The sequence below is a fragment of the Myxine glutinosa genome, chromosome 1, assembly GCF_964187855.1.
Source record: "Myxine glutinosa chromosome 1, kmMyxGlut1.1, whole genome shotgun sequence".
In the NCBI taxonomy this organism is placed as follows: domain Eukaryota; kingdom Metazoa; phylum Chordata; class Myxini; order Myxiniformes; family Myxinidae; genus Myxine; species Myxine glutinosa.
In genome coordinates, this window is record NC_136261.1 from 294732273 (window position 1) to 294755193 (window position 22921).

The window sequence follows — 22921 nt, forward strand, 5'->3', positions numbered from 1 at the left end:
CTTTGTGGAATATCTCACCATTCATACTGAACAATGCTTTGTGGAATATCTCACCATTCATACTGAACAATGCTTTGTGGAATATCTCACCATTCATACTGCAAACAGCTTTGTGGAATATCTCACCATTCATACTGAACAATGCTTTGTGGAATATCCCACCATTCATACTGTAAACAGCTTTGTGGAATATCTCACCATTCATACTGAACAATGCTTTGTGGAATATCTCACCATTCATACTGCAAACAGCTTTGTGGAATATCTCACCATTCATACTGTAAACAGCTTTGTGGAATATCCCACCATTCATACTGTAAACAGCTTTGTGGAATATCTCACCATTCATACTGAACAATGCTTTGTGGAATATCTCACCATTCATACTGTAAACAGCTTTGTGGAATATCTCACCATTCATACTGTAAACAGCTTTGTGGAATATCTCACCATTCATACTGAACAATGCTTTGTGGAATATCTCACCATTCATACTGAACAATGCTTTGTGGAATATCTCACCATTCATACTGTAAACAGCTTTGTGGAATATCTCACCATTCATACTGTAAACAGCCTGGTGGAATATCTCACCATTCATACTGTAAACAGCTTTGTGGAATATCTCACCATTCATACTGCAAACAGCTTTGTGGAATATCTCACCATTCATACTGTAAACAGCTTTGTGGAATATCTCACCATTCATACTGTAAACAGCTTTGTGGAATATCTCACCATTCATACTGAACAATGCTTTGTGGAATATCTCACCATTCATACTGAACAATGCTTTGTGGAATATCTCACCATTCATACTGTAAACAGCTTTGTGGAATATCTCACCATTCATACTGTAAACAGCTTTGTGGAATATCCCACCATTCATACTGAACAATGCTTTGTGGAATATCCCACCATTCATACTGTAAACAGCTTTGTGGAATATCCCACCATTCATACTGAACAATGCTTTGTGGAATATCCCACCATTCATACTACAAACAGCTTTGTGGAATATCTCACCATTCATACTGTGAAGAGCTTTGTGGAATATCTCACCATTCATACTGTAAACAGCTTTGTGGAATATCTCACCATTCATACTGTAAACAGCTTTGTGGAATATCTCACCATTCATACTGTAAACAGCTTTGTGGAATATCTCACCATTCATACTGAACAATGCTTTGTGGAATATCTCACCATTCATACTACAAACAGCTTTGTGGAATATCTCACCATTCATACTGTAAACAGCTTTGTGGAATATCTCACCATTCATACTGTAAACAGCTTTGTGGAATATCTCACCATTCATACTGAACAATGCTTTGTGGAATATCTCACCATTCATACTGTAAACAGCTTTGTGGAATATCTCACCATTCACACTGAACAATGCTTTGTGGAATATCTCAACATTCATACTGTAAACAGCTTTGTGGAATATCTCACCATTCATACTGTAAACAGCTTTGTGGAATATCTCACCATTCATACTGTAAACAGCTTTGTGGAATATCTCAACATTCATACTGTAAACAGCTTTGTGGAATATCTCAACATTCATACTGTAAACAGCTTTGTGGAATATCTCAACATTCATACTGTAAACAGCTTTGTGGAATATCTCAACATTCATACTGTAAACAGCTTTGTGGAATATCTCAACATTCATACTGTAAACAGCTTTGTGGAATATCTCAACATTCATACTGTAAACAGCTTTGTGGAATATCTCAACATTCATACTGTAAACAGCTTTGTGGAATATCTCAACATTCATACTGTAAACAGCTTTGTGGAATATCTCAACATTCATACTGTAAACAGCTTTGTGGAATATCCCACCATTCATACTGTAAACAGCTTTGTGGAATATCCCACCATTCATACTGAACAATGCTTTGTGGAATATCTCACCATTCATACTGTAAACAGCTTTGTGGAATATCTCACCATTCATACTGTAAACAGCTTTGTGGAATATCTCACCATTCATACTGAACAATGCTTTGTGGAATATCTCACCATTCATACTGAACAATGCTTTGTGGAATATCCGACCATTCATACTGCAAACAGCTTTGTGGAATATCTCACCATTCATACTGCAAACAGCTTTGTGGAATATCCCACCATTCATACTGTAAACAGCTTTGTGGAATTTCTCACCATTCATACTGAACAATGCTTTGTGGAATATCTCACCATTCATACTGTAAACAGCTTTGTGGAATATCTCACCATTCATACTGAACAATGCTTTGTGGAATATCCCACCATTCATACTGTAAACAGCTTTGTGGAATATCTCACCATTCATACTGTGAACAGCTTTGTGGAATATCTCACCATTCATACTGAACAATGCTTTGTGGAATATCCCACCATTCATACTGTAAACAGCTTTGTGGAATATCCCACCATTCATACTGTAAACAGCTTTGTGGAATATCCCACCATTCATACTGTAAACAGCTTTGTGGAATATCTCACCATTCATACTGCAAACAGCTTTGGGGAATATCTCACCATTCATACTGAACAATGCTTTGTGGAATATCTCACCATTCACACTGTAAACAGCTTTGTGGAATATCTCACCATTCATACTGTAAACAGCTTTGTGGAATATCTCACCATTCACACTGTAAACAGCTTTGTGGAATATCTCACCATTCATACTGTAAACAGCTTTGTGGAATATCCCACCATTCATACTGTAAACAGCTTTGTGGAATATCCCACCATTCATACTGTAAACAGCTTTGTGGAATATCCCACCATTCATACTGTAAACAGCTTTGTGGAATATCTCACCATTCATACTGTAAACAGCTTTGTGGAATATCTCACCATTCATACTGAACAATGCTTTGTGGAATATCTCACCATTCACACTGTAAACAGCTTTGTGGAATATCTCACCATTCATACTGTAAACAGCTTTGTGGAATATCTCACCATTCACACTGTAAACAGCTTTGTGGAATATCTCACCATTCATACTGCAAACAGCTTTGTGGAATATCCCACCATTCATACTGTAAACAGCTTTGTGGAATATCTCACCATTCACACTGTAAACTGCTTTGTGGAATATCCAACCATTCATACTGTAAACAGCTTTGTGGAATATCTCACCATTCACACTGTAAACAGCTTTGTGGAATATCTCACCATTCATACTGAACAATGCTTTGTGGAATATCTCACCATTCATACTGCAAACAGCTTTGTGGAATATCCCGCCATTCATACTGTAAACAGCTTTGTGGAATATCCCACCATTCACACTGAACAATGCTTTGTGGAATATCTCACCATTCACCCTGTAAACAGCTTTGTGGAATATCTCACCATTCATACTGAGCAATGCTTTGTGGAATATCCCACCATTCATACTGTAAACAGCTCTGTGGAATATCCCACCATTCATACTGCAAAGAGCTTTGTGGAATATCCCACCATTCATACTGCAAACAGCTCTGTGGAATATCCCACCATTCATACTGCAAACAGCTTTGTGGAATATCCCACCATTCATACTGTAAACAGCTTTGTGGAATATCTCACCATTCATACTGTAAACAGCTTTGTGGAATATCCCACCATTCATACTGTAAACAGCTTTGTGGAATATCCCACCATTCACACTGAACAATGCTTTGTGGAATATCTCACCATTCATACTGAACAATGCTTTGTGGAATATCCCACCATTCATACTGTAAACAGCTTTGTGGAATATCCCACCATTCATACTGTAAACAGCTTTGTGGAATATCCCACCATTCATACTGTAAACAGCTTTGTGGAATATCCCACCATTCATACTGTAAACAGCTTTGTGGAATATCTCACCATTCATACTGTAAACAGCTTTGTGAATACCTCACCATTCATACTGTAAACAGCTTTGTGGAATATCTCACCATTCATACTGTAAACAGCTTTGTGAATATCCCACCATTCACACTGAACAATGCTTTGTGGAATATCTCACCATTCACACTGAACAATGCTTTGTGGAATATCCCACCATTCGCATTGAACAATGCTTTGTGGAATATCTCACCATTCACACTGAACAATGCTTTGTGGAATATCTCACCATTCGCACTGAACAATGCTTTGTGGAATATCCCACCATTCACACTGAACAATGCTTTGTGTAATATCTCACCATTCACACTGAACAATGCTTTGTGGAATATCCCACCATTCACACTGAACAATGCTTTGTGGAATATCTCACCATTCACACAGAACAATGCTTTGTGGAATATCCCACCATTCACACTGAACAATGATTTGTGGAATATCCCACCATTCACACTGAACAATGCTTTGTGGAATATCTCACCATTCACACTGAACAATGCTTTGTGGAATATCCCACCATTCACACTGAACAATGATTTGTGGAATATCTCACCATTTACACTGAACAATGATTTGTGGAATATCCCACCATTCACACTGAACAATGCTTTGTGGAATATCTCACCATTCACACTGAACAATGCTTTGTGGAATATCTCACCATTCACACTGAACAATGCGTTGTGGAATATCCCACCATTCACACTGAACTATGCTTTATGGATAGACCGGCAGCCCAGGGCCTTGAGCTCAAACGAACGAGGTACCAATGTCTTAGCACAGGGGCAATTAGGGTCCAAAGGGCCAACATTTGAGGTGTCTGGTAGGGCCATCGCAGCAGACAATTTGTCTGGCATGGGCCGTTGTACACTCGCTGGGATGTATTTGTTCATTTAAACTTGGTTTTATCTGGTACCTCCAATGTTTGATCTGGCCCAAATTTTGGGACCCTTTTTAGGCGTCTGGGAGGCCTTTTGTAGCGGATGGCGTGTCTGTCACATATGACCTCATTGTAAGGTTGGTAGTGTGCACAGTTTGGAAGTGGCTCTGAATGGTACCTCCAATGTTTGAGTAAGACCCATTTAAGGGTTCACTTAAGGGTCCCCAGGGTTCACATGCAGCAGGTGGACCACGGCAGAAGTCCATTTATGTATGTCTCATGTTACTCCCTAATTGCCCCTGTGCTCAGACATTGGTACCTCGTTCGCTTGAGCTCAAGGCCCTGGGCTGCCGGTCAAGGAATATCCCACCATTCACACTGAACAATGCTTCGCTGGATATCCCTCCTGCTGGTTAACACGTCATCCCCTGCACGAGTTGCTGTACAGAATGAAAACACTCCACCACATCTCTTAATGCAATTAGCTGTCCTCCTTTTTTACAATGAAACAATGCTCCGACATTCGTGGATTTTCCTCAACATTTGCGGATTTTCCTCGACATTTGCGAGATTTTCCTCAAAATTTGCAGGACTTTCCTTGACATTCACAGGATTTTCTGTGAATATATAGTTATGGTTATATATAATATATAGTTATTCACAGGAATATACCGTCAGGAACCTATCCCACATTTGACCATTGAAACAATGCCCCCATATTCGCGGTTCCGACATTTGTGACATTTTCCAGGAATGTATCTCCCAAGAATATCAGGGTCCATCTGTGTGTGTATATATATAAATATATATATACATACATACACACTAGCAAACACATATATGTGTACACTCATACACACACACACACCCACTCAAAGGTGGATACTTTGAGAGCTGGGATGGCTCCGTTCCACCTTCTGAAAAACGCATATGGAGATAACAGCCAAACACACACACACACACACACAGACACACACACACACACACACACACACACACACACACACACACACACACACACACACAAACACGGTGTCTTTATTAATTTGTTGTACTGGGTTTGGAGATCAATAGCTTCACCGGTTAAACAACCTCCCTGTTCTTTTGCATGTCAGGCTTCGAGAACCAATCATCAGTGTTTGGTAGTTGTGGAGCTCAGTATTGGGAGTCAAATTTGTGCCTGGTTTGTATATGGTGCCGTGCAATCGCTGACTGTTCTGCCCTACCTTGCGACATTAGCCATTTGTGCTCATCCAACCTGAATTTAGATTCCTCCCAGTTTCACCAACACAGGCATGCCTCACCACAGTTATTGCAGGCGGCCCTATATACCACTGTTGATTTGTCACCACTCCTCTCCAGGTCTTCAAAGGTTGGTGCTGCATCACAATATCATGTGGTCCCTTATATAGACCCGTGATCTTTTCTACCCACAATAATCCCATATACTTAATACATCCCTCTTACTTGCAGGTTACTGTATTTCCTTCCCTCCACTCTCTTCTTTTCCTGTTTGTTCACTCCCTTGTTTTACATGTCTACCTGTTGTACCCACTGCAACACTGTCTGCATTGTCCATTTTGCCCTCCCTCGTCTTACTCGTGGATGCGAACCACTTACAAGTACTGCACTGCCTCAGTGGTTTTAAGACTACAGAAGCCCATAGGGGTTTTGGTGGGACATGTCAAACAGGAGATTCATACCAGCAGCAATGTCACTCAATGCACCAGCCAGCACTTTGTAGGCACACGTCTTGCCTCCCATTGGGTCTCCAACGATCATGAAACCATGGCGCACGAGCATCATCTCGTAGATCTGCACAAGCACTCTCATGTCACATGAGAGCATTTTCAGTGGATCGTGGTAAAGGTAATCATCACCATATCGTTTAAACAAGTTGGGTCACACAATTCAGATCAGGTTCATTAGACATCAGTAAATTATCAACAACATTGGTGTTAGCTACAATTGTTTTCCAACAACAAACAACAACAGGCAATTTAAGGCCATTTTCCCTGCTCGAGCGGAGGGTCAGCCTTGCGGGCCCCATGACAATCTTCTCCATTTTGCCCTATTTTCTGCATCTCCCCTTGTTAACCCCATTGCCCGCATTTCTTCTTCCACCATCTTTAGCCAAGCCTTTCTCGGTCTTCCCCGTCCTCTACTTCCTACTACATTCATTTCCATCACTCTTCTCAACCAGTCACTTTCATCCTTCCTCAACACATGACCAAACCATATCACCCTGTTCCTCTTAACAGCATCCATCACAGGCTCTATTCCCATCATCTTTCGCAATTCATTATTTGTCTTCCTCTCTCTCTCAACGATACTTCACACATCCACCGAACCATTCGCATTTCCACCCTTTCCAACCTTCGTTGCTGCTCTACGTTCATTACACATGTCTCGCTCCCATAAATCACAACACTTCTCACACATGCAGCACACACCTTTCCCTTCAGCTTCAACGACACTCCCCTCCTCGTCAGCACGCCACTCAGTTCCCGAAACTTCTTCCATGCACATCTCACTCGAGCAACCATTGCCAAGTCTAATCCACCTTCTCCATTCAGCATGTCTCCGAGGTAGCAAAATGTTTTCACACCTTCCAGCTTCATGCCGTCTCCAAGATTCAACTCAACATTTCCTCCATCTGCAGCTCCCTCTGTGCACACCTTACACTTGAATGTAGCTGCCACATTGGTTAATGACCCTCTCAGACCACTAAATTTTTGATGAACCCACTCAGCGCACATTGTACATTGAATGGAGTTCACTCCGACACCCTTCCTGCACACAGCACACAGCCACTTTCCAGTTCTTTCCACCTCACCACATGCTTTACCACTTGCCATCACCTTCGTTTTTCCAATATTCACCTTCAGACCTTTTGTTCCACTTCCACTTGTTCATCTTATCCTTCAGTCCATCCATACTTTCCGCAATCAACACCAGATCATCTGCATACAACAACTCCAACGGTAAACACTCCTTTACGTTCCGAGCCAGCACCTCCATCACAGCTACAAATAGTAGTGGACTTGGTACCGACCCCCTGATGCATTCCCACCTTCACCTCAAACTCACCACTGTTCCCGCCCTTCGTCCTTACAGCTGTGCGCACTCTCTCGTACATTGTCATCACTACTCTGATCAACCATTCCTCCACTCCTAGCTTCCTCAATGCCCAATGCCCGTGTCACTACTTCGCATGGAACCCTATCGAATACGTTCTCCAGATCAACAAACCCAAGAAACAACTTCTTCCACTTCTCCATGTACTTCTCCTGCAACTGCCTTACAATAAAAAGCGAGTCTGTTATTCCTCTTCCTGGCATAAATCCAAACTGCATTTTGTCGATCTTCACTTTCTTCCTCATCCTCCTCTCCAACACCCTTTCCAATACCTTCATTCCATGCTCCAACTTTATCGCTCGATACGAGCCACAGTCCAGATGGTCACCTTTCCCCTTGTATAGAGGGACAAGGGTACTCAGTTCCCAATCTACTGGAATGCGACCTTCTTTCACCACCAGATTACAGATCTCTGTCATTCTCTACAGACCCCAACTTCCCGCTGCCTTCAACATATCTCCCACAACTCCCGTCGGCCCTCTTGCTTTTTTACACTTCATTGCTTTTATTGCTTCCTCAACTTCCTTCTCAGTTATCTTCTATGCCGGTCCTAAAACTGGGTTACGCTCGTTGTTGCCGTCCCATTCATTCGCTGCATTCAACAGCATTTCCATATATCTCTTCCATCTTCCTTTAATTCCATCTGGGTCCACAACGATTTTTCCCACTTCATCCTTCAAGCAACTCACCCCCATCACATCACACCTCTCTTTGGCTATCTGCTTTGCAATCCTGAATACCGCTCTCTGACCCTCTTCCGAATCCAAGCGTTCTCCAAACATTTTCCTACAAGCCTCCTGCGCCTTTGCTACCTCTTTCTTTGCAGCTTTCTTGGCTGCCTTATAACTTTCATGCTCTGCGTTTTCTGCCCCCGTACCCTTCACCTTCTGCCACTCCTTGAACTTCTTCCTCTTCTCGTCAATCCTCTTTCCAACTTCATCATCCCACCACCATGTTTCCGAGTGCCTCGGTGGTCCTTTAGTCCATCCACATACCTCACCAACAGCTCCCAACAGACTATCTTTAATTGACATCCAACCACTTTCAAGCTCAACCACATCATCCTCGACCCTACTCAGTCTCTATTTTAATGTCTCCCTCACTGTCACCCCTTTCAACCTCCATGCCTTGATTCTTGGTTGGTACTTCACCTGCCGAGCTCTCCTCGCACCTTTCACCCTTATGTCGTAGACAACCAAGTGGTGCTGTGAAACAGCCTCCTCCCCCGGGATCACCTTTGTGTCCTGGAGGTGCCCCCTATCTCGCCTACGCACCATCAGGTAATCAACGGTTGTCGTCGACCCACCTGACGTGTATGTAACAAGCTTATTATCCTCTTTCTGGAACTGAGTATTACAAATCAACAAATCAGCTCCATCAGCAAACTCCAAAAATCAGCAATCATTCAAAAATCAATCAGCAAACCCCCATGAACTCCCTCAAAACCGTCTATATTCCTTCCCACATGTCCATTTAGGTCTCCTCCGACCACAACTTCCTCATCTTTCACGTTTTCCATCAGCTTCTCTATTGCACACCAGAACTTGTCCTTCTCTTCATCGCTCCGACCGACCTGCGGAGCATATCCCGAGATGACGTTCACCAAGAGCTTTCCAATCATCATTTTCACCATCATCAACCTTTCACTCACTCTTGTCACACTCACCACACTATCTACACTATCTACAAACTCCTCAGAAAACAGGACACCAACACCATTCACGCCCTCCGGGCACCCTTGCCACACAAACTTGTATTTCTGTCCCTGCCTACCCTTCACCATTCTCACACCACTTCCCTTCCATCTCGTCTCCTGCACACAATATATGTGTTGGCTACAATTGTTATAAATAAGCAAAATCATAAATACATGAACACAGTGGTAAGGAGAGAAACACACCAACAGTGGGATAGAGGAGCACAATAGAGGGACACATGAAGGAAGAATGGGTGAGGGGAAGAAGCATCCCAGAGAAAAACGTCTGAGCCCAGAAATAGACATGTTATACCTGAAGCAAAAAATTAACTCGGGAGTGTGACATGGCAACGATGGGCCAAATGGACTCCTCATTTCCTTTTTTAAAGGTCGTACAATATTGTGTGACCACCCGTTAGACTGTGGACACTGTATGTTCTTTAAAATATGCATATGGAAAATTCATATTAAAATGCAATCGGTTCGATTCCCGACTGAGTATCAAGCTTCGAACGCGCAGGCGCAGTCCAAGCTCCGCCCCTCTCCCTGCAGAGCGAGTGACACACCACCGCCCGAGCCATTGTGAGATGAGTGGCAAATGTGAGATATGTGAGATATCACAGATACGAGCTAATGTGAGATACTTCATTTAAATGTGCCAGTGGAACGGTGCCATTGTGTGATACAGTTGGCATTGTGTGACTGAGAATGCGATAAGCTCTGACCACCACCTCTGACCTGAATGACCTTCTCAATAAACCAAGGAACTGGCTGCAGTTTCATTTTCTTGATATTCTCCCGCAGAGCGTGCAGTAAGACTTCATAGTCCGGCTTGGGAAGAATAATACCAGGGAAGAGATCAGAGATGATTCCCTGCGTGAAGACAACGTGCAGCCATGTTTGTTTGTTCATGATTTTGAACTTGATTTTGGACAAATATGAATTTTAATATTTCGTTCTTCTAGGTTTTTCTCAATAATTAAGCCTTTTGGGGTTCACTGAACATTTCCTCGATACATTTTGATCTAAACTATACGTTTGCTCAAAATAATGGAGGACCATAACCATATAGGCCCAAACCCTGCAGAACCATAACTCTATAGGCCAATAACCATACACCACAACACCCGCCTCTGTCCAAACCACATCAGACCACGACCATCTCAGCCCACATCACCTTTGTAAGCGATCTAAGATATATCTGGTCTTATGAAATAGGCCAGAGAAATCTTAATAAAGAACTTCACGGGTTTGGGATCAAATTGAAGAAGAGGACGAGTTGATGAAAATACTTTTCTCAAAACATGGAATAAAAACACTGATAAGCTAATGGAGAGAAAATGAGACAACAACCAAGTAGAGCTACATTCAAAGTACACAAAACCCATGCCAAATAAATAAATAACATATCCTCCAGCGCATGGCATCGCAGGGACGCCGGAGGCGGCCGGCGATACTGCAATGTAGCATATGGAAACGGAATTGGGAGGAGCGGTGCACAATAATTTATTAAATAATTGACTAATTACGTAATTAAAATAAATGTAATCATAAAATAATTAATTTATTAATCAAATTGGCTCGTAGCATACCTAAACCACCACTGCTTTGTCCGAATCTGTAACTTTTTGAAAATTAATTAATTAGTCAAACAAAAATTTAATTGATCAATTCATTGATTAATCAAATCAAAAGTACCCTTTATAGCCACATAACTTGGTCACTGTCATGTCTGAATATCAGCTTCCGAGCTCAAAAGGTGCCTGAGATATTGCTCAGATGAGAAAGAAAATAAAGCAATCAATAATTAAAATAAATAAATAATAACCGTAAAATAATTAATTTCTTAATAAATTGGCTATAGTATACCGAAACCATCACCGTTTCATACGAATTTGTAACTTTTTGACAATTAATTAATTAAAATAATCAATCGAAAAAAATTAATGATTGATCGATTCATTGATTTATCGATGAATAAAAAAAATACCCTTTATAGCCAAATCTCGCTTGGTCACTGTCATGTCCAAATTTTAGCTTCCTAACTCAAAGGTTGGCTGAAATATCGCCCGGACAAACAAGCAAACAAACAAGAAGACGTCATGCAGAGCACGATACTTGCAAAATCCACTCCCGAAAAAAGGTTGCAATTGATCCAGCAAATTGTCCATTTCATCAAGATCAAAATCTTCAAGATCTTGACGATCTTCATCAAAGCTCGGGTGAATAGGATGAAAAGTGACGATTTTTAGATGAAAATTGATGATTTTAGAAGTTTGACCTAGAGTTGACTGTTGACCTTGTGACCACAAAAATAATAATAATAATAATAAATTTATTTTATATAGCGCTTTTCAAGAAGCCCAAAGGCGCTTTGACAGAGTACAAAAAACAAGTGCAAAAAGACAAAAATCAATCGGTAAATAATCAAAGCAAAAGGAAGAAGGAGAAGAGATAGTCAGGGGTTAAATGCTGTGGGTTAAATGTTGAATGCAGTGTTGAACAGGTGGGTCTTGAGTGATGTTTTGAATGTGGTGAGTGAGGAGGAGTCTCTGATGGTGTGAGGTAGTGAGTTCCAGAGGGTGGGAGCAGCGATGGAGAAGGCCCTGTCCCCCCAGGATCTGAATTTGGTCTGCATGGGGGGGGGAGGGGTCAGGAGGTTGGTACCAGCAGAGCGGAGGTTGCGGGTGGGGTGTGTCTGGAGAGGAGGTCAGTCAGCTAGGATGGGGCCAGGTTATGGAGGGCTTTGTAGGTCAAGAGGAGGATTTTGTACTGGATTCTCTGGGGGATGGGGAGCCAGTGAAGCTTATAAAGGACGGGGGTGATGTGGTCACGGGTCCAGGAATGGGTGAGTAGACGGGCAGCGGAGTTCTGAATGTAATGGAGTTTATTGGTGATTATTGAGGGTGAACCATAGAGGAGGCTGTTGCAGTAGTCCAGACGGGAGGTGATGAAGGCGTGGATGAGGGTTTCTGCAGCCGTGGAGGAGAGGGATGGACGGAGACGGGCGATGTTTTTCAAGTGAAAGCAGGCTGTCTTTGTGATCTGTTTAGTGTATTTGTCGAAGGAGAGGGTTTGGTCAAAGATGATGCCAAGATTCCGGATGTGAGAGGAGGTGGATACTGGGAAACCGTCGATGTTGAGGGCAAAGTTATGGGTGGATTTGGTGAGCGTTTTTGGGCCAATGATGATTATTTCAGATTTATCATAGTTAAGTTTGAGGAAGTTGATTTGAAGCCAGGATTTTATTTCAGTGATGCAGTTTGTCCTGGATGAAAAGCTGGATGTCATCGGCGAAGCAGTGGAATTGGAGACCATGACGGCGGATTAAGTGACCAAGGGGGGACAGGTACAGGATGAAGAGGAGTGGGCCAAGAACTGAACCTTGGGGGACACCTTGGGGGAGGGGAGCAGTGGGGGATTTGCAGTTATTGATGGAGATGAACTGGCGTCTGTCAGAGAGGTATGATTTGAACCAAGAGAGGGCAGTGCCGGTAATGTTAAAGGTGGTTTCAAGTCGGGTGAGGAGGACGGTGTGATTGATGGTGTCAAAGGCGGCGCTGAGGTCGAGGAGGATGAGAATGTTGAGGTTGCCGGCATCAGAGGAGAGGAGAAGGTCGTTGGTGATTTTGAGGAGAGCAGTTTCAGTACTATGGTTGGAGCGGAATCCGGATTGGAATGTTTCATACAGGTTATTGGCAGAGAGGTGATGTTTGAGTTGAGTGGCTACAGCGCGTTCCAAAACTTTTGACAGAAAGGGTAGGTTGGAGATGGGTCTGAAGTTGTTTAGGGTGTCAGGGTTTAGTCCAGGTTTTTTCAGAATGGGGGTAACAGCAGCAATTTTGAGGGATGGTGGGACGATGCCTGCAGACAGGGAGGAGTTTATTGTTGCAGTGATAAGTGGAGAGAGAGCAGGAAGGGAGGCCTTGACAAAGCTGGAGGGGATGGGGTCAAGAGTGCAGGTGGCAGTTTTCATTCCTATGAGGAGTTCAGAGAGGTCAGTAGGGGAGACTGGGGAGAACTGAGACAGGGGTTGGCAGGATAAGGGGGGGGCAGGTGGTTTGAGGGGGAGCGGGTGCGGTGGTGGTTAAGCTGTTGTAGATGTTGTCAATTTTGCTTTGGAAGAATGAAAGGAAGGAGATGCAGTTTTCTACTGTGAATGACTGGGTGGTGGTGTTCAGGGGGCTGAGGAGTTTGTTTATTGTAGAGAAGAGTGCTTTTGGGTTTCCAGAGCCAGAGTAGATAATTTGAGAGTAGTAGGCGGAGCGGGCGCGGGAGAGGGCATCTTTGTAGTGCTGTAGGTGGTCCTTGTAGGCTTGGGAGTGAATTTTGAGACGTTTTATTGCGGAGTCTTTCAACTTGGCGAGCACGAGTTTTCATCAGGCGGAGTTCAGGGGTAAACCAGGGAGCAGAATGGGTGAAAGAAACTGTTTTGGTTTTTATTGGTGCAAGCTGGTCAAGGCAGGAGGAGAGAGTGTGGTTGTAGTAGTCAGTGAGGTCAGAAGGGGTGTGGAGGTCAACGAAGGGAGAAGTGGACATTTTTTCAGAGAGGGTGGATGAGAATGAGGTAGGTGAAAGAGCGTTTAGCTTATGGAAGTTGATTGTGCGATAATGCCTTGGTGCTGGGGTGGGGATGTTGATGGACATAGTGATGGCTAAGTGGTCAGAGAGGGTGAGGTCGGAGCCAGAGAGATGGTGCAAAATCAATCCAGTAGAGCAGACAAGGTCCAGAATGTGCCCACGGTTATGGGTAGGAAAGTTGACATGTTGAGTGAGGTTAAAGCAGGTGAGTAAATCAGTGAAGTCAGTGGTTATTGTGGAGTCAGTGGAGTCCATGTGGATATTGAAATCACCGAGGAGGAGGATTGAGGGGGAGAGGGAACAGAGCTGGGTCAGAAAGTTGGAGAAGTCAGACAGGAATGATGGGTGTGGTTTGGGAGGGCGGTGGACGACAGCCATGACTGACTGCGTGTGACCAGAGAGTTTAAAAGCCAGGTGTTCAAATGATGGAGCAGATGAGATGGAGATGAGGCTGGTCTTGATGTCCTGTCGGTGTATTACGGCAATTCCACCAACTCGGCCCTCCAAGCGTGGTTTATTGATGTATGAATATCCATTGGGTGTAGTGAGGTTGAGTGAGAAGTAGTCCAGAGGTTGTTGCCAGGTTTCAGTGAGACAGAGAAAGTCCAGTTTATTATCCAGAATGTAGTCGTTCAGGATGAGGCTTTTGTTGTTGAGGGACCGTGTATTGAACAGAGTAAGCTTCATGTTTGTTTGTACGGTGGGGATGAACTCAGGTGATTTAGCCAGGGTTTGCAGACAGGAGGTGCGATCGTGTGCGTTGCTGTGACCAGGTGCGCTGGGACGATGAGTGGGAGTGTGCTGAGCCGACCAGAGTAAGGGAATGAAGTGACCTGCTTGTAAGTAAACAAACTTACGACCAGAGCCTCTCTGAATATATCTGGGTCGTTGCAGGAGTCCGTGGTATTTGATTGCAGAGATCCATGATGGGGTGGAGTAAGTGTTGAGCAGAAGTAGCCTTGCAGCGGAGTACCTTAGAGCCATGTCAGGCAGGAGCGAAGGGGACGAGGACAAGGCCAAGGTCGAGGAGGACGAGTAGGCCTTGCCAGTGGAAGCGGCTTGCCAGAAGCGGCGAGCAAGACAGTAAAGGCCGGAGCGGCAGACAAGGCGCAGGACAGTCCGGGAGCGGGCCTGAGGCAACAGTGGAAGAGCCGGGCAGGCGAAGCCAGGAGCAGAGCCGGGACCGAGCAGGGAGCAGACCCAACGGCCAAAAAGCCGCCATGGCCACCAGAAAAGCAGACTATGGACAATGACCCAGTCGGAGAAGCGGCGAACAAGTAACGCCAGCGTCCTCTCCAGACCGGACCAGAAGCGGATTCAAATCAAAATAGTTGGTTTCCCAATTTAGTGACTAAATATACAAATGCTGTTCAATTTTCAAGTCAATCAGATTAAAATTGATGTTTTTCAGATGAAAATTGATGATTTTGGAAGTTTGACCTTTTGACCTCAAAAATAGTTGGTTTCCCAATTTAGTGACTCAATATACAAATGCTGTTCAATTTTCAAGTCAATCGGATTAAAAATGGCGATTTTAGAAATTAGACCTCCAGATGACCTTTGACCTTTCACCTCAAAATCATTCTCAATTGTGAGGACCTCAACAACTTGGTGAAGTTTCATGACGATCGGTTTAGAATTGTGACCTGTAGGCCGGTGACAAACAGACAGACAGAATAACAAACGCAACCGACCAATGTACTTGAAAAATCTTCGATAATCAAGAAAGCAATAATCTGATGCAAACAAAAACATGTGGGTAATTAAATAAAACTAGGTGACAAAAGCCTTTCAGAACCGGTGGCAGTTTCACTTGTTTTGATTCCATGTAATCGGTGCATCATAGCATTCCGATGAGGTTCGTGAAGGTACCTGAAAAAGCGGAACGTCTTGCGCTAGAAACTTGGCCAGGTTCACATCCATGATGGCACGTAGGAGCAAAATGCTCTCATCTTCCTCTGGAAATCGCAGCTTTAGGCTCCCAGCAGCAGCCAGCACGGACTTGACAGCACGCATCCCGTAGTCATAGTGATGCTGTGATGAAAGCTGCTCAGAACACAGCCGGTATGTTGCCACGATCTTGTGGGAGAGGCTACCAGGAGGCATCATCATAATCACAGTGATCAATGGCATCTAGAAATGGCCTCGAATATGAAGTGCTACAATCACAGGTAAAGTACAGGTGGTACTCTCAGGTGTCTATAAAACGCATGCAAAGCACAGGTGGTATTTTAATGTGCCTCAAGCTCAATTCAATATGGACACACCGAGTCCATAAGGACATCGTACCTTCTCGAGTCAACGAAGCCCATTGAGTAGAGGGATATTTCACCAATGAGACCATAATCTGGCACCATCATGGCTACCGTTCGGAAGAGAACCTGAAAGAAGGAAGCATAGTAGATCCTTCCTTAGCGAACATTCTAACTGCTTGGTCTGGTTGAGGACAATCATGGGTTTATAATTATTTCTGATTTCGAGCCACTTGTGCTTTATGGATCAGCAACGATCTATATCTTGGGGATGGTTGCCACTCAATATTGTAACACCTGTGAATGACAGAAGAATATTACACTTTACATCAAAGTTTGAATAAACCAATTTCAATATGGTGCCCTCGTGGTGTTTGGGTGTTTGTTCGGGGAACAGTAAGAAAGGATTTCCGGGTCAAAACGAAGTCTGATGATGTGCAGGATGACCATTTTGATTAATATGGCATAGTAAGGGAAACATATGAAAATCTGTTAACTAAATTGTTACCAAAAGATTTCTTCACCAATATGTTTGGAAAGGTGTGTAATAACATGTGTTAAAATGTTGAAGGTCAACTCCCGTGGGAAACCCAGAAAAAAAGCTGTTGAATTCGGGTACCGAAAAATTATTTTCGAGAATTTTTTTTTTTTTAATCGGCCCTTAAGTAACTTATGAGGGGTCAAATAAGGGTTTTTCATGATTCTGAGTTGATTGTTAACATTTATATTTCACCACAGACACTCCTTTGTGGAAAAATAATTTCTAAATATATCTCATTTTCTACTTTGCAGGACATGGAGTCTAGCAATATGGATGAAGACGTTACTCCACCTGTGCTCAATTGCTTCATCTGTGCACGCTCGGATACACCAGCTGAAAGGCTCATACAGGCAACTCCAAAGGGATACTCAACTTTATTGAAACAAGCAGAAACTGTCGAAAATGTTACTGTTGTGGAACGTATGAAGGAGGCTCAAAAGGAAGGAAAACTGAGGTACCACCAGAAGTGTAAAAATGATCTGTACAACAACTTTGTTGCAACCACCAAGAAGTCAGCTCAAGCATCAAAGGCAGAGAAAGAGTCATCAAAGTTGAAGAGAAGACGCACTACTTGTGAGTTCAGTTCATCAACTGGCTGCAGTTCTAGAAGATCACAGTCAGTTGACCTCCTGTATAAGGATGTATGCATTCTTTGCAACCAACCAGCCCAGCTCTACAAAAATAATCCAGCACAAGCTAGAAAGAAATACAGAGTGCCAGATAATTTGACTGCAGATACACTGAAGGCAAGCTTGCTGAAGACAGCACGGAGTCGCGGGGATGACTGGGGCACTGAAGTCACTGGACGCCTGGAAGGGATCAACGACTTGGTAGCAGAAGAAACACTGTACCATTTGCGATGCAAACTTATGTTTGCGAGAGGTGACAGTTTGTCCAAGACTGATGAGGAAGGAAAAAGGAAGAGAGGACAGAGGAGTATTGATGAGGAGCGAGAGGCAGCGCGCTTTTTTATTGAATTCTGCGAATGGTTAGACTCAGAATTAGAGCATGGGGTAATGAACATGGACCAAGTCCATGAAAAGCTGCAGGAGTTTGATCAGTCACCAGAGAAGAGCCTTTCTTATTCAAAGCATTGGCTAAAGATAAAACTTCTAGAGAAATACGAAGACACCTTGTATTTCACAACACAGGAAAGAAGGGCAGATGTACTCTGTCTCAAAGATGGCACCGACAATATTCTGCGAGAGCATCATGCTAATCTTGACCATGGAGATGAGAAGACTCAGATCATAAAGACGGCACTCAAGTTCATATCCAATGATATTGCCTTGATTGATTTAGGTCCAAAGTCATACCCCACCACACACAGTATGACTGACATCGATAGTCAGCTGACACTTGTTCCTGCAAGCCTTCAGATGTTCTTGAGACCGATTGTCAAGACAGACGAAAGAGTTGCCGTTTGGGGGCAGAATTTTATTAAGGCCTGTCGACCTCGGTCTGGAGTATTGCCACACCAAATGGGGCTTGCCATACAACTTGATCATAGATTTGGGTCAAAATGGATGCTCAACAAGTTCCACCGGCTGGGATACACTGAGTCTTACACGGAGACACAAAACTACAAATACTGCTTCCTTAATAGTAGGAGTGGAGACGATGTTCCAGATACTTCTGGCACTCTTGACACCATTGTGGAGGAAACCGATGAACAGATCAATGATGAGGTTGCGGTTGATGCTACGCTTGAGGATCAATCAGTGATGACAGCCAAAGTGCCAGCCAGTGAAAGTGAATTGTCAAGTAATGATCAGGTTGTAGCGGCTACCGCTGGGTTTTCACAATCGCCTTGCACCTATCAAGGACGCGGAGCGATCACCATGCCGGGCTCGTCCAGGACGCCCGGGCAGGCTCGCCCTCAACTTGCCAGGCCGCAGCCAGGATGCTGGGCCACGCCCCCTCTCGCCTTTCCTGGGCAAACGCTCCGGGATAATAGGTATATATATTGCTGCCCGATAAACAGGCTTTTCAGAGTGCCTGAGTGTTTGGTTTGATTAAAGCAACTCGGATGAATTCCAGCTTTTTGTCGCGTCCATTCTTCCGATCGACGTGGGAGCCCCAGCTCCTTCAAGGTGGTCTTTATGGAGGTTGGGGAAACAAACAAGACTGTTGACATAGACAATGAAGATCAAGACTGTCTGAAGAAGACATAGACAATGACTGTTGAAACTTCTGACATTGTGAATGAGAAATAACTCTTGAGTATTATATATGTATGTGAAATAAAAGCTACTTTGTGTGTAAATGTAAAAGTGAAAATATAAATGTTAACAATCAACTCAGAATCATGAAAAACCCATATTTGACCCCTCATAAGTTACTTAAGGGCCGATTAAAAAAAAAAATTTCTCGAAAATAATTTTTCGGTACCCGAATTCAACAGCTTTTTTTCTGGGTTTCCCACGGGAGTTGAACTTCAACATTTTAACACATGTTATTACACACCTTTACAAACATATTGGTGAAGAAAATTTTTGGTAAAAATTTAGTTAACAGATTTGTGAAATATCTCATAAAATGCCCTTACTAGCAGGAGGACTGCCAATATACAATTGAAGGGGACTATATGAGTGGGGTACAACCCCAGTTTAGAGATATCTATTGTGACAGCTCATATTCTGAGGAAGAATATGGATTGTCCTCATGTTCCAAAATTATGTCACCAACGTTCAGGGCCATGTATTCCTTCTCTGGATTGTTTGGTTTTGAGGAGAGACGGGGAAACTTTCTCACTTCACTTGTTTTTTTTGATCGACTGAATGCCTTGTTTTCAGCTACGTTTGCCATTTATACCCACCCAGTTATACCCACCATGCCCCCCTCCCTTTCCCCCCATGATGCATCACACCTGTGGCAGGAGGAGGCAGGAGAGGGAGGGGTGAGGAAGGGAGTGGGGGGAGTGGAAGGGGGTTCATCACCTTTTCGTTGAATATATGCTGGTGAATGTGCCGTTCAAAGTGTGATGCCGATCAGGAAGAAGAAGAAGCCGTACTACCAACTTCGTACACTTCTGGAATTGTTTGATTTATTTGTGTTCAAATGTCTGGTGATTGTTTTGTATTTATTTATGCGAATGTGTACTTGTATATAACTGTCCATTAATTTTAAAAAGGCTTAGGCACTATCGAGCAATTTTTTTTTTTTTAATCCAAAAAAACGAACTTTTTTAATTTCAGAATTTATTTCTTTTTGCCTGAAACACTCCCAGGCACTCACTGATGAACCTTTGAAAGTTCGACAAAGATCCGTTCAGCCATCTCTGAGAAAAATGGCAACACACAGATACGCAGACAGACAGACCAACGGCTCTATGTAGTAGATAATGACCAGGATGTGTTCCAGAGGAGTGAGTGTTGCGTGAAGGTCTGACTATAAGAGGTCGCCATAACATCATGCCTATGGAGAAAGGTTCCCGGGAACGTATGAATTAAGTATATGAGCGCCATTGGACGACTTTGTTTGGCATCGATTAGCACAACATACAGATGTTATTGTGCAGTTATGCAAGTAAACAAAACCTTTGTGATGCGGTAACTGAAACACTGTCATCGTAACTTAACTTAAGTACGTGTTGGAGTCGAAAAAGTAAACAAATCAATTCATCCATACAGTCAGGATACGTGCAAGTGCTGACCTTGAGGTTGTCCGGGAGCTCGGCCCGACCAGCATAGCCCGGGTTCATCGTGATGAAGATCGCACACGTCCGATCAAGGACCAGTTCGGTTCCCTCAAAGAGGAAGCATCTCAAGTTGCGTGCAATCGCCTGCTGGATGCTCAAGATCTGCTGTGCGATTACCGACAACACCTCGACCTGCAACACCAACAGAGAACCTGGTGACCTCCACCGACTTCACTCTTTACAGAAAGGAATGAAATTGATAGGAAGGTCCGATATTCACGTTTCTCACTCGTGTACCTCAATGCGATTGAACTCATCAAAGCAGGCCCAGGCACCAGCTTGCGCGAGGCCTTTGAAGAATTTCCCCATTGCTTTGTAGTCGAGACCATCGGAGCAATTAAAAACAACGCACTGTGAAACAATGAGGTTAGTGATGTGAGATGGGTGGAAGTTACAAACACACCGTGATTGGAAACGCTTTCGTCATAACCATTTGGTGACATCGAAATTGTGTGGATGATTGAGACTCTCAATAACTTAGGAGTTCAAAGGTCACAATACGACTTTGAAATTCCAGCTATCTAATCTATATCTAATATATCTATTACTAAAATAAGAAACATCCATCCATCCATGTGTCCATCACGCTTTAATATAAAGGGCTCTGCTGTCGAAGAATAATATAAATGGAACCGTTGGAAACCGAATAATCTATTTACTTGTTTGGAAAGCTAATAATCCATTTACTTGTTTGGAAAGCTAATAATCCATTTACTTGTTTGGAAAGCTAATAATCTATTTACTTGTTTGGAAAGCTAATAATCCATTTACTTGTTTGGAAAGCTAATAATCTATTGACTTATTTGGAAAGCTAATAATCCATTTACTTGTTTGGAAAGCTAATAATCCATTTACTTGTTTGGAAAGCTAATAATCCATTTACTTGTTTGGAAAGCTAATAATCTATTGACTTATTTGGAAAGCTAATAATCCATTTACTTGTTTGGAAAGCTAATAATCCATTTACTTGTTTGGAAAGCTAATAATCTATTGACTTATTTGGAAAGCTAATAATCCATTTACTTGTTTGAAAAGCTAATAATCTATTGACTTATTTGGAAAGCTAATAATCCATTTACTTGTTTGGAAAGCTAATAATCCATTTACTTGTTTGGAAAGCTAATAATCCATTTACTTGTTTGGAAAGCTAATAATCAATTTACTTGTTTGGAAAGCTAATAATCCATTTACTTGTTTGGAAAGCTAATAATCCATTTACTTGTTTGGAAAGCTAATAATCTATTGACTTATTTGGAAAGCTAATAATCCATTTACTTGTTTGGAAAGCTAATAATCCATTTACTTGTTTGGAAAGCTAATAATCTATTGACTTATTTGGAAAGCTAATAATCCATTTACTTGTTTGGAAAGCTAATAATCCATTTACTTGTTTGGAAAGCTAATAATCCATTTACTTGTTTGGAAAGCTAATAATCCATTTACTTGTTTGGAAAGCTAATAATCCATTTACTTGTTTGGAAAGCTAATAATCTATTGACTTATTTGGAAAGCTAATAATCCATTTACTTGTTTGGAAAGCTAATAATCCATTTACTTGTTTGGAAAGCTAATAATCTATTGACTTATTTGGAAAGCTAATAATCCATTTACTTGTTTGGAAAGCTAATAATCCATTTACTTGTTTGAAAAGCTAATAATCTATTGACTTATTTGGAAAGCTAATAATCCATTTACTTGTTTGGAAAGCTAATAATCCATTTACTTGTTTGGAAAGCTAATAATCTATTTACTTGTTTGGAAAGCTAATAATCTATTTACTTGTTTGGAAAGCTAATAATCTATTTACTTGTTTGGAAAGCTAATAATCTATTTACTTGTTTGGAAAGCTAATAATCCATTTACTTGTTTGGAAAGCTAATAATCTATTGACTTATTTGGAAAGCTAATAATCCATTTACTTGTTTGGAAAGCTAATAATCTATTTACTTGTTTGGAAAGCTAATAATCTATTTACTTGTTTGGAAAGCTAATAATCTATTTACTTGTTTGGAAAGCTAATAATCTATTTACTTGTTTGGAAAGCTAATAATCTATTTACTTGTTTGGAAAGCTAATAATCTATTTACTTGTTTGGAAAGCTAATAATCTATTTACTTGTTTGGAAAGCTAATAATCTATTAACTTGTTTGGAAAGCTAATAATCTATTTACTTGTTTGGAAAGCTAATAATCCATTTACTTGTTTGGAAAGCTAATAATCCATTTACTTGTTTGGAAAGCTA

At 42.2% G+C, this 22921-nt stretch overlaps 1 protein-coding gene across 1 annotated transcript in view; it reads right to left on the reverse strand.

Annotated features, from left to right (window-relative positions):
- The window catches only part of DNAH3 (dynein axonemal heavy chain 3), a 403897-nt gene that overhangs the window by 211087 nt on the left and 169889 nt on the right, over positions 1-22921 (reverse strand). Inside the window, exons 30-35 of the mRNA XM_078777885.1 lie at positions 20917-21030; positions 20635-20811; positions 16476-16567; positions 16059-16278; positions 10344-10478; positions 6475-6586 (exon numbers count right to left, since the gene is read on the reverse strand). Of these exons, the coding sequence (XP_078634011.1) occupies positions 6475-6586; positions 10344-10478; positions 16059-16278; positions 16476-16567; positions 20635-20811; positions 20917-21030 (850 nt within the window). The remainder of the gene's footprint in view (positions 1-6474; positions 6587-10343; positions 10479-16058; positions 16279-16475; positions 16568-20634; positions 20812-20916; positions 21031-22921) is intronic.